We start from the raw sequence: 13,957 nt of genomic DNA, 5'->3' as shown, positions 1-13,957 counted from the left end.
TTATAGCATTTTACACCCAACACTACTATTTTAGCTTTTTATACTGATTTCTATAGTTAGCTATGATCATTGTTTTTTTTTTTACCATACACTGATTTCTAAAGTTAACTATGAACTGAAGCTTAAATTAAATTATACAAAGTTTCTGAACTAAATTGAATAATTTTTTAAAAATAAATTATACAAATTTCTTTATAAAAAATTAGAATTAATAAAGTTTTCGCTATATTATATAAAGTAAGCATTTATTATCAAAAAGTTTTTTTTAAATAGTTTTGCATTTCTTTTTCAATTTTTCAAAAGTTAATTTGAAAGATGATTAGTAAAATCAGCCTTGGTGAGGTTCAGTGTAGTTGTATATATATATATATATATATATATATATATATATATATATATATATATATATATATATATATATATATATATATATATATATATATATATATATATATATATACAGCTTTGGCCAAAAGTTTGGAACACCCTTGCATTTTTGAAGGAAACGACACATTTTGTGTAATAACATAGCAACATATATTTGTGACGCATCTGACCAAAACCAGTTGAATGTCGCCTTATGTTATATTGAAAAAACCATCAAAACATCTCAAAAATTCAATTTTTATCATTATTTATTTTTTTGCATAATTGTTTACATAATTAACTTTTCTTTGCTATTCAAACTTAACTTTTAATAAAAAATAATTTTTTGATGGTTAGTTAGGTGATTTGGCTATTGTCTTAAAATTTCTGTGATTACTCATTAAATTGGTCCACTTTCAGTAATAAACATGACTGCCTAGCGCAATAATAACCTTGACATTTTGGTATGGTTAGAAAGCTGACCTCTTTAGCTATTCAATGGTAATATTCACACATTTTTGTTTTAACTCTTCACTTTTTACTCTGTTATGCTTTTAAACCAGCACATGAAATTTTTTATAAACAACATTTAGGTATTTTTTTTGCTTTAAATATTGTCAATAGATTTAAAAATATAAAAATTAAAAAATTGATAATAATTTAATTTTCTCGATGTACTAAAAGTGTTATAATTTAAAAAGTAATCAAGCTACAGTAATAATTTTTTCAGGACTTGTTGCAAATGTATTACAGTAGATGTGTGCCAAATTAGAACAAAATCCATGCATGGTTGCTAAGGAGTTTTCTATTTTATATGACATCAAACCTTTAAACGCATTTTTTTCAGTTTTAAAATTTTAATATAGATGTTACATTTTTGCTCATAACTTTGGCTAGGGTCAAGCTAGAGCAATAATTTTTGCATCATTTTAAAGCAGAATATTATACCTTTTCAAATATGTATCACACTCAAAACTTAAAATTTTATAAATGTGACTGGTTTTGGTCAGATGGGTCACATTTTATATAACTACCATAACAATACGAAATTAATCTACAGTCAGTAGGTCATTAAAAATCCACAGTTAGTATTTTGCATATTGTCCTCGATTCTTCAGAACAGCTTCCATACACCTGGGCATCGAGGTCAACAAATTCTCACAATACTGCTGACTCACTTCTGTCACCCATACACGCTTTATAACCTCTATTAGATCCTTTTCTGACGTCGGTGCTTGCTCACCAACCTTTTAATTATTTAAGGTCCACATATTTTCAATGGGATTGAGGTCTGGGCTTAATCCAAGCCATGGACCTAAGACCTCAATCCCAGAATCCCGAAGCCAACTACTCACTGCCCTTTTTTGATGGCAGGGAGCGCCATGCTGAAATGTGGTGCAATTGAGTATCCCCATATGATGGGGAAGTTTCTCTTGTAGGATACTAAGGTAAACCTGACCATCGATCATTGTACTTCGTGGCATGAACCAGATACCTCCTCTGCCCACAACGCTAAAGCTTGGCGGAACCATGACTGTAGGTGACTTTTTTACATATCTGTTGGTGTTACATATCTGGCATTGAAACGTTGATTTGGTGGTCTCCTAACACGACATGACTTTGATTGAAAATGAGTGAAGGTAGCTTCGTCTGAAAACATCACGTTCCTCCAGTTTTCTGCCACCCAGTGTAGGTACTTCCTGCAGAAGGCCAATCAGTCTTTGATATTTAGCAGTCAACTTGGCTTTTTTTTCAGCACGATAGCACCGGAGATTGAAATCGTTTACCAATCGCCTCCTGATTGTTCGGGAACTTGGTGGGTCCGACATGGATGATGATATAGCTGAGGATTATGGTGCTCCACCAGCAAAATTTCTTTTTAGAGAAGTTTTGCTGGTGGAGCACCATAATTTGCGCACGTTTCGCGACTGACAACTCCTTTCCACATGCCATTAGAAGATTATGGGTCCGAATATCTGCAAACACACCCACAACAAAATCGTGAATTGCTAATATTTACTAATATTTAATTAACTACTAAGTAAAACAAGGTAAATTGAACATAAAAATCAACCTTTCTCCTTCTAAAATATAATTTATAATTTCTACCTGTTTGAAATGATTCCAAAGAATGGACGTAAAATAAAGTTGTTTTTAGAGTCCAAAAATAGAAATTTCTAACCTGTAAAGCGTGTTAGCAGACGTCTACACATGCACGTGAATCAATCTAAGAACGTAAACAAGTCAGACACTGCATAAGAAATTTATAGCTTTACACATGATTGGTTGTGTGTCTCTCATAATGAACAACGGCTGATACTGAAATCAATGGTACATTGATTGTATAAGCTATAAATAACTTTGTATTCAAGCGTTAAATTGGAAACAACGCTCATTCTGTAGCTTGTCTTCTATATTTCAACAACTGACACTAATTAGTGCAAATTAGTCATTGCGGCATAGTCTATAACCGCCAAAAATGGCTAAAACGCCTAAAATGCAAGGGTGTTCCAAACTTTTGGCCAAAGCTGTATATATATATATATAAGCTGTATATATATATATATAAGCTGTATATATATATATATAAGCTGTATATATATATATATAAGCTGTATATATATATATATATATATATATATATATATATATATATATATATATATATATATATATATATGTGTGTATTAGGGATATGACTTTTTAATTTTTTTTCAAATAAAATGTTTCCTGTATCATAAATCGATGAACTTTTACCTAAAATCATGAAAAAAGGCCCAAATAGCTTTCTGCAACAAAAAAAGGTCACCCCCAAAATAAAAATTTGATTTACCATTTTTATACATTCATTTTTGACCGATGTTTTAATCTTAAGCTTAATTCTCAGCTTAATTCTATTTATTTCATTATTTTGTTATGAATTTATAAATATAACGCCACACGTTACCATGGCAACGAAACGGCCGTGTGCCGGCAAATACTTGGAATTGTTATGTGATGACGTCATTGTGTTACCACGGTGATATAGACGACTGTAACAGACTGTAGAAGATTATAGAACTTAGTAGAACATACTGGAAGCTCCAAATAATTATATAAGCGAGCTGCTGTCAGAGCTCAGTGTTGATAATGTGAATAGTTGTATGAAGTACTCTGCGTGTAACTGAGCTAATAAGGAACTACTGTAGCGAACTAAAGACGCTGTAAGTGTACGAAGTATAAGTAGTTGTAGCATTATCGTTAGGATACGGACTGGATTATCGAACTGTTATCAACATTGACTGGATTATCGAACTATAATTGGATTACTATACAGTTAAAGTATTTTATTAATTAAACGACTTTATTAAACGGATATTTACGCTCAGCTATCCGTAAAGTCGTAACAATATTATATGATGTCTCACAAGAAAAGTCATACCACAGTAACAAAGAACAAGAAGACTTGGACTAAAAATTTGGTGAGATTTCAAGAGTCACACAGAAGAAGAGGAAGCGTGGCTGTAGAAGAACATTCACTCGATGAAAAATCCAGAATACCACTTCAATTGCAGATCGTAGGAAGATACCAGTTTCTCGGAGCATATGTTAAAGGAAGAAAAGAACGAATAGACCAAATTTCTAAGGAAATTACAAAATTGTGGGACAATAAACTGAATTTTCCACGTGTGTCTGATCAAGTGATAAGAGCAAAGCTTATGAAGGTGCTGAAGGTCTATGATGAATGTGTCAAGCGTGGAAAATATGATGTTCTCAATGCATTATTTGACATCACGAAAGTGAATGGCCAGTGGTTATCCTCGGAAGATAAACGTCTATACCACCTACAAAAAGAAAGTAAAGGACAGGTGGGGTACTCAACAGGACAAGTGGCAAGTAAAGAAACCATTCACCCTTCCAAGAGAAGGAAAGTCCAGTCTGGAACAGCAATACCTTCCACATCACAAGTCCTGTCTACCACAGACAGTGGTACTGAATCTGAAAACTGCAAAAGTAAGAGTGAAGATGATGAAGACGACGACGGTGATAAAGACGATGATGAGGACACTCAGAAAAAAACTAGAAAGCACTACAAAAGTAAATTTGCTGTAAGTATGGTTACATCAAGTGGAGTTTCCACAAAGAAAGCTGCTAAAATATGCAATGTATTATCACAACAAGGTATTGATATTCCAACTCCAAGTCAATCAGCAATTTACAAGTCCATATTCAAAGAGGCAGGTAAATTAAAAAAAGAAATGATACAACAACTTAAAATGGAACAGTGGTCCTTACACTTTGACGGCAAACGAATAGATGATAAGGAATATAAGGTAGTTGTACTTCAGAATGAAAGAACTGACGTGAAACTTGATGCACTGCGTTTAAAAGATGGCAAAGCTGAAACTGTTGCTGAAAAAATTGCCAAACTTATTGATGAATACAATTTGTGGAATTCAATTAAGATGATCATTACTGATACAACAAACGTCAATACTGGGAAGAGAAATGGAGTTGTTGTGAAGTTGCAACGTATGTTTAAATTAAAGGGTGTCACAATACCACAATTTATCGGTTGTCAGCATCACGTACTAGACAGGATTCTCCGTCTGGTGATGGACGAAGAACTTGGGGGTGATACCAAATCTCCAAACATTGAATACCCATTTGTGTCTGAACTGTTGAATAAGTATGATGAACTGAAGGATAAGTTTGTGAATGGAACTGTAGAAATTCTTGATAAATCAGGGTGGAGAGACGATATGAAGTTTTTGTACCATTTAACAAGAGTGTTTAGGTTCTATGAAGAACAAAGAAACTTCCCTCTGATTCACTTTCAGAACATTCCTAATATGAGCAATGCCAGATGGAACTCAAGAGCCATTCTCGCCATTCTGGCGTTCATTCTTATGCCTGAAGCGAGAAAGAATTTGGAGAAGGTTTGCAGGTTCATTTCATATGAGTGGGCAGAACATTGGTTTAGTAGTCAAAAGTACAATGACAATGACTTCAAGAATTTATCTGATGTATTGAAGCCTTACAAAAAGGCATTGCAGTCATTCAAAAATCACTGGAAGAAAGAGCCATCCGTCATCAACATACCACAAAGTAATCAGATAGCTGAACGTGCAATCAAGGTGATGCAAGACCTGTATGCTTCCTGCAGAAAGAAAGACAAACTGCAACTTCGATTCATTCTAAGTAATAAGCGCTAGACTCTTTATGAGACGTGAGCATCATGTGACCCATGTACTAAACACAGTAGGCCTATAGACACAGACAGTTATGTATATTGTTGTACTAGACGCTTTGATACTGTTAATTTTGTAATACTTGTATAATTATATATCACATAATGTTTTTTGTTATATCACAGTACATGTTGCATAAATAAATAAAATAACAACAGGAGTATGACTCTTACAACATCTTCAGCCTTTAATATTCATTTACTGTACAAAAGTGTACCTATTGAAAATTCGATTTTTTGGTTTTGGGGTGACCTTTTTTCAAAATATGTCAAAATGAAACATCTATTCGTTCTTTTTACATAAAAGTTCATTGAATTACGATACAGGCCTAGTAGGTTGCAAAAAAGTCATATCCCTAGTGTGTATATATATATGTGTGTATATATATATATATATATATATATATATATATATATATATATATATATATATATATATATATATATATATATATATATATATATATATATATATGTGTGTATATATATATGTGTGTATATATATATATATATATATATATATATATATATATATATATATATATATATATATATATATATATATATATATATATATATATAAGTTTTCTTATCTATTGTTTATAGGAATATCAAAATTTCTTCACACAGTGTCTGACTTGATAACTTCACAACCGGATGATACAAATGATGAAATTATAATATTATCAGATTCTTTCTCTTTAGAAAATTATAGCAGAAAACAAGTAAGTAATATTTTATACAATTATTTTTGAGTAGCCTGTTTTGAAATGAAAGAAAAGAATTGTCTTGAAATGCTGAATGTGCGAAAAGTATGTTTTGAAATTTTTTTTTGGGACATATTTTGGGCAAAAAATCTAGGAACTATTTTAAAAACTAGAGTTTTGTATTATTTTAAAATGGAAGAAAAATACTTTTTTTGAAACCTCATTGAAGGAATTATTTTTAAATCAGAATGAAATGATGAACAAAATAATCATTTATTTTACTCAAGTTACACAAAATTTTAAATACCGGACTACTGTTAATCATAACTCAAGTAAGGCTTGGGAAATATTTTAGTTGCATGAAAAGTGACCAGACAAAAACCTGAGGTTACACCACTGTTGGAGATAAATTTTGTAAACATTGTCATGAGTGTAGCTATAATCCCCACACTAAATAATATAAGAGTTTTTTTCTACTTCTTAATTTCATAAAAGTTAAGGCCATGAAACATGTTTTCTATTAATTTGAGCAAATTTCTGACAATTTTAACAAACCAAACTAAAATTGTTTCTTATGATTTTCATTAGCTAGATTTTTAAAATAATTATTTTTAAGCTATTTCTCACCTACTTGTTTGGCTTAATTCTTATGATGCAATTTTGGCATTATTCCTTTTTTTCTTTTTTTTAATTGTTCCTTTTTTTCCTTTTAAAAATTTTTCTTAATAAAATTTTTGATGAGTTTTTTTTCCAAATATGTATGTTCTTTGATCAGTTTTTTTTTGAAATCGATATGCTTTCCCTTTATGTATAAAAGCTAATTTTTATAACTTAGAAAAATATGAATAGGATCTAGTTCTATTTTTTGTTTAATTTTTATTTTAATAATAAAAAAATAAAAATCACATTTATCAATTTTCAAATATTAAATATCAAATATCTATTTTCAAATAAGTTTAAGTTTTTATGTTCAGTAATTTTTAAATAATTTTGTGAATCAAAAAATGTTAAAAACATCAAACTGTTTTTAACATTTGAAATTTTTCATGTTATTCTTCATAAAAGGTTAGTGAATTCTTTAGTCCTAAATTTCAAATATTATGCTTAGTTTGAGATAGAACAAAAGACAAAGATAATATTAAAATAAAAAACAGTAAAACATAAATAATGTATAAATACTAATTATTATGCAAAATTCAACATTGCATGATGAAAACTGTGCTTTTTTGCAAGTTTTCATCACGCAAAAACACATCTACAGTTTTTATAGGTTTGTTATTGTAGGTAAAGATTTCTTGTGTATTTTAAATTCTGCATAGTTTTATAAGGTACCTATCTTTTGAATCATGTAATGACTGTTTGGTACTCGGATAGTGATGCCCAGTATATTGTCATTAGGAACAAGTTTTGTATTCAGCTTAGGTGAAGACATAACATCAGTTAAATTATGTTGTATAGGAAATTTAAGAAAGTTGTATTCTTTGGTTGAGTGTATTTGATTGAGTATTTGGTTGAGTGTACCCTAGTAATAACAGTTATGTGTGATACATATTGTTATTGTGTTAATAAATAACATTCATGTGTAATATATATTGTGTGTTTAAGCAACAGTTAATAAATAAAAAAAAGTTTTAAATAATAAAATGAGTTATAAATTTTATTTGAAATAAAAAAGATGTCTAGCAAAAATACTACTACTAAAAAATGATATAAAAATTGTTTTAAAGTTATAATGATTGTACATTTATTATTTATAATTCTTTTTTATAATTATAATTTATAATTATCATTTAAGTGTTTATTTTGTAACTTAGTGTTTTAAAATTTTAAAAGTCTTTTATTTGATTGTCTAGTTAAATTGGAATGATTTAATTAAAGAGGCATTTAGTGTAATGAATAGGTATTATTATGTTGATAATAATTTTTAAAAATTTAGAAAATAATAATTTATTATAACCCAGGTAAATTTAGATAAAAACTAGTGGTAACATGTATAATATACATACACAAAAATTTATGTATATTTATGCTAAAGGGCATATAGATGTACATTTACTGGCTTTTAAACTGACATTATTCTAAACAAAGAATAATGAAAAATCTTATCGGTGCCTTAACTCAAACCCTCAGGTAATGTGGTATATATATATATATATATATATATATATATATATATATATATATATATATATATATATATACATATATATATATATATATATATATGTATATATATATATATATATATATATATATATACACATATACATATATATATATACAGGGTTTGAAATAAAGAACATTTTTGTTCTGGACAATATGCCTGATAAATACTTAAGTTTAGTGGACATGTCCTATAAAGCCTAAAGAAGTGCGATAGAACGCCATTTCTGATAGAACGCCATTTCATATATATATATATATATATATATATATATATATATATATATATATATATATATATATATATATATATATATATATATATATATATATATATATATATATATATATAAGGTTGCCAGAGATGGCTTTAATGGAGGAGGATACAGCGCCCAACCTGTAAAAATAAATTTTTTTTCGAAAAAAGTTTAGTTTAAAGTTTAATGATTAGTGAGAAGTTTTTAATTATTTATTTGTTTTAAGATATTTTACATTTTTTTAGGAAATCCTCCAATCTATCCAATTAGATCAAGGAACATACTGTAATGAACCTGATGGTATTATCTTATATTTATGTAAAGTTTATTTTTCATATCATAACAACAACATTTTCAAAAAACTTTAACACTTTTGTTGGTTTGATATCATGTTTTAATTAAAGTTTAAACTTTTTTTTTCTTTTTTGAGATCTGTTTATTTCTGAAAAAGAGCAAAAAAAAAGTTTTTTCCTCTAAAAATTTAAAGTTTTTTCCTCTTGAAAGCTTAGTTCAAACAAAAAAATCAGTTTCTTCACCTAAAAATGACCATAGTTCTTCCTCTAAAAATGATGAAAAGAAGTGGACCTCATATATTTTTTACCATATTTGTAAAGTAAGTCTTTGAGACAAAAAAATCTGTTGAAGGTTGATGTTTCTGCTGAAGGTTGATGTTTCTGTTGAAGGTTGATGTTTCTGTTGAAGGTTGATGTTTCTGTTGAAGGTTGATGTTTCTGTTGAAGGTTGATGTTTCTGTTGAAGGTTGATGTTTCTGTTGAAGGTTGATGTTTCTGTTGAAGGTTGATGTTTCTGTTAAAGTTTGATGTTTCTGTTGAAGGTTGATGTTTCTGTTGAAGGTTGATGTTTCTGTTGAAGGTTGATGTGGCAAAAAACTAGTTACTCACTTTAAAAACTGATTTTTTAGGTCTTGTTTATAAAAATGTCATTGGTAAAGTGAAGAAGCGAAAATAGTTTGTCTGTTTTTAGATCAATTCAAAATATAAAAAGGTTATCAAAAGATAAATAAAACATGCCAGATACAAAATCTTAAGAATTAGTTTCAGTTTTAAATGATTTCTCCATGCTAAATATTTAAAATTGGCATTAGCTTTTGGTCAGACAGAGCTGAATGACTACATTCATGTTTTATGACTTTTTTAGCAAGCTGCAGAACCATTAAAAGCCTCTAGTTTTAAAAATATTTTCTACTTTATAACAAGAGAAGGAAACATTTGTAAACTTTAACTTTCATTTTGTTTTAAAATTGTTTTCTCTGTGTTCTGACATGGTATATTTCAGATCTCCTATCAAAGTTGGGAATTTCCATGGAGGCTGTCAATAGTGAAATAAGAAGCCTCAAATGCATTCTTTTGTTATTAAGAATGTTGGAGCAATTAATTAAAAATGTGATTATAAACTAAATAATTTTATGCTATTAAAAACTCAATCAGAAATTTTTCTTGGTATTCCCATAATAGTTAACTTAAACTATAAATCTCACATTAAAAACGCATTAAGTAAAGCAAATCTATATAGTATTACCATAATAATTGGCTTAAACCACAAATCTCACATTAAAAACGCATTAAGTAAAGCAAAACTTTGGTGTTACCATAATAATTGACTTAAACTATAAATCTCACATTAAAAATGCATTAAAACTTTGCAATAACTAAAATTAGAGAAAACAAATGTTCAAAGAATGAAACAATCAGACACATCTTCTTCACAATCTTATGATCGGAACATTTTCCAACAAGATGCAATCAATTTAGATTCAATTAACTCTGTGAAAAATATTAAAAATTTAAATTTCAAATATAGGGAACAAATAAAATAATGAAACAATATAAATAATATTGAAAAGCTATCATATCATTAGCATTGAAATGTTGACATTTTTTAACACAATCTTAAAAAAAGGCTTTGTAAAAGCAAAATGCTTTTTTTTAAGTAAACATTTTAGTACATTTTTACAAAGTGAAAGTTCCTTTCCAATTGAGTATTTATCAATAAATGATATTGTCTTTTTCTAAGTAAGTTTTAAATCTTCGTTATGAAAATTTCTCACAAAAAACTGCCTAAATTTTGCATAGTAAAAAAAATCTGTTGCAAAGAATGTGTAGCTTGCTATAAAAATATGTCACACTTGAATTCAGCCTATAGAAAAACAAGTGTCAAAATTAATGCAATTTTTTTTGTGTTGGTTTGTGTAATCAATACGACTGTTTTTAAACATTGTTTTCTGGAATTGTTTATCATTAAAATAGTTAATATAACTGACTTCTTAATTCTTTTAAGTTAACGAAAATCTAAGAATTAGTGAACAAAAATAATGATATAAAGAATTGATATTCAAGTTAAATAATTTCTTACTTATTTTTATGTTTTATCTTTACTTTTATTTTTACATTATTTAAATAGAGTGCATCTATAGTATAGTTTTATTTAAAAAAAACTTTTTTTTCTAATAATGGAGAGCTAATAATGAATAATGGAGAAATTTATTTTGTTTATTTTATTAAAAGGCTTTCTTGTTTAAACTTCTGTCTGTGAGTGGAGTGATTTATTCAAGACCATAGTGCAAAAATTTTTTGTCACTTTACGAATTAAATTTCTTGCATAATTACAAAAGCATATTATGGATCATTTTAAAGTTTTTTCATAACTTATATGACATCATATTACATTATTTTTTAATATTTGAAGGTTTATTTTTGGAATGGCTCGATACATTTAACCTGGATAATCACAAATCAGAAATGTCAGAGTTATTGATACATAACTCAAGTGTCAGAGCTATATATACTCAATTGGTAATTTTATTTAATAATTTTTATTTTTTAACTTTAGGTCTTCAATATAAATCTGTGAAATATATAAGTTGACATTACTTCCTAATTTTTTTAAGCTAAAAGTTAAACAGAAATGTCTTTGCAGGTAGAATTTATTCTTTCATTAGGGTTAGTAATAAATTACTTTGATTGGTCTGTTAATTCTAATTTTTCCAATCTAAAAACAAGTTGACTAAGCTAGGTCTTTTATAAGATAATTTTGGTTTTTCTTGAGGCAAGTATTTATTCTGTTTATGGAGTTGGTTTAGATTTTTTTCTTCTAGTTCTTCACATAGATTATTTATTTTGGAATACTCAGAAAATCTTTTATTTCTACCATTTATGATAACTTGGCAAATATCTCAGAATGTGATGTTTGGTAGGATGTCATTTTTAGTCACCATAATTTATGGAAATTACTCCAAAAATGACTATTGTTTTGACTGCTAAGAAGCTAAGTTAGGCTATAATTAGTATTGGTCATTTTTATGATTTTACTTTTTGTTAGTTGTGGTTTCTTAATGCAATCCACTGAGTAAAGAGCGGTTAACTGCAAGACTGTAGGAACTGTAACTCCTACAGTTACTAGACTGTAAGTCCTACAATCTTACAATAAACCAAAGTTTTTACGTGGAGCATTGCATTAAGAAACCATTAGTACCATTTATTAAAAAGTAACAAAATCATGATCATGATCCATTATCTAAATCATGATCCAAAGTTAAATGAGGCTTATGATTATTTATTGACATTATTTCCATAGGAATCTTTTTTTGCAAAATGCAATATATATATATATATATATATATATATATATATATATATATATATATATATATATATATATATATATATATATATATTATACTGCTGATTTAGGTGAGCAATGTGGCGTCATACTGACGTAACTTGCTGCTATGGGCTTCAATATATACATTGAATGACAAATGGCCTGACAAATGGCTGCTACATCGACTGAGGGTTTGGGATGAGGCAGCAATCTTTTCATTCATTATTCTTTGTTTTCTTCTTCTTTTTCTAAAAAAGCCGTTTTGATTTAGACAAGCAAAAAAAGTAAGCCAGTGCTCACATAAATATGCTATAGTAGATGTGTATATATATATATATATATATATATATATATATATATATATATATATATATATATATATATATATATATATATATATATATAATTATTGAAGCAATTTTCTTTTTATAATATATATATAATTTATATAATATATATAATTGTTGAAGCAATTTTCTTTTTTTCATGGGTAGACACAGACCCTGAAAATAGGGCAAAGGGTGCAACTTCTTCACAAAGCTGCTTCTGCTTCTCCTGGGTCAATTTTTTAAATATTTGCATGTTCTTCCAAAACTCTAGGTCGTTAAAAGGAGCATCTATGGCGTTTGAAGATGTCAACCAAACTTTTGCATAGAATAAGCATTGTAATTGCATAGAATAAAGCATTTGCATAGAATAAGCTTGTAAATAGGCAATGCCTATTTACAAGCTTATTCTATGTAAAAGTTTGATGCAGTTTCTGAATCATATTTTTATCATAAGTACTCACTGAATGCATACATTTTAGCTGCATATAGAATGTTTGCCATCCATCTAGCATGATGGAAAGCTCCTGGCTTAAGCCATTGTTCTCCCTTTTTCACATTTTTCTCACCAAGGAGTAACAACGTGACACCAATGCATTCCCTATAATCATCGCTTGTAAATGTATGTTCTTGGAGGGACAGTTTAAGAAAATTAATCATATCTTCTTTTATGGATTTCAATGAACGTTCATTTACGTTTAGCAATTTAAAATTGTCATTCTTTTGAGGGATTGTGTCCCAAGAGTTCTTTAATTTTAGAAATTCTATATTGGTCGGGCCTGTTGTTGGACCAAACAGGTGTTTCCATATGGACGACAAAATAATCTCAAAGATATGGTGGCGACATGGTAAATAAAACAGCTTAGAATTAACTTTTTTTCTAGAATGGCAGAAGCTCCATTTTTCCATCCTGAATTGAAAGCTGTGGTATCAAATACCATACCAATGATAGATTTGTTCAACTCCCAGTCTTTAATGAGATCAAAGCTTGTCTCTGCTTGGACTAATCCTGTCCTATTCATGATTTTTGGAATGCCCAGCAACTTTCCTTCTACATAATTTGGTGCACCTGCAACTAAAACTGCCAATCATTCCCCATCCCCTTCAATAATTTTTCCATCTCAATGAATTGTTAGAAAGTCCGGCTTGTTAAAGTCAGATTTGATGTTTTTTGCAATGTCTTGGCAATTATATTTACTGGCATTATAGGAACTTGTCTTTGATAGTGTAACACTACTACAGGAAGCACCTCCTTCCTTCGCAATAGCTCCCAAAAATGCTGTTCTT

At 28.6% G+C, this 13,957-nt stretch overlaps 1 protein-coding gene across 1 annotated transcript in view; it reads left to right on the top strand.

Moving 5' to 3' along the window:
- The window catches only part of LOC100206129 (BSD domain-containing protein 1), a 65,776-nt gene that overhangs the window by 37,005 nt on the left and 14,814 nt on the right, over positions 1 to 13,957 (top strand). The window contains exons 5-7 of the mRNA XM_065814419.1: positions 6,203 to 6,321; positions 8,969 to 9,023; positions 11,430 to 11,536. Of these exons, the coding sequence (XP_065670491.1) occupies positions 6,203 to 6,321; positions 8,969 to 9,023; positions 11,430 to 11,536 (281 nt within the window). The remainder of the gene's footprint in view (positions 1 to 6,202; positions 6,322 to 8,968; positions 9,024 to 11,429; positions 11,537 to 13,957) is intronic.

Source organism: Hydra vulgaris, chromosome 12 (assembly GCF_038396675.1).
Source record: "Hydra vulgaris chromosome 12, alternate assembly HydraT2T_AEP".
Classification (NCBI taxonomy): domain Eukaryota; kingdom Metazoa; phylum Cnidaria; class Hydrozoa; order Anthoathecata; family Hydridae; genus Hydra; species Hydra vulgaris.
This window is presented reverse-complemented; position numbering and strand designations above follow the sequence as displayed.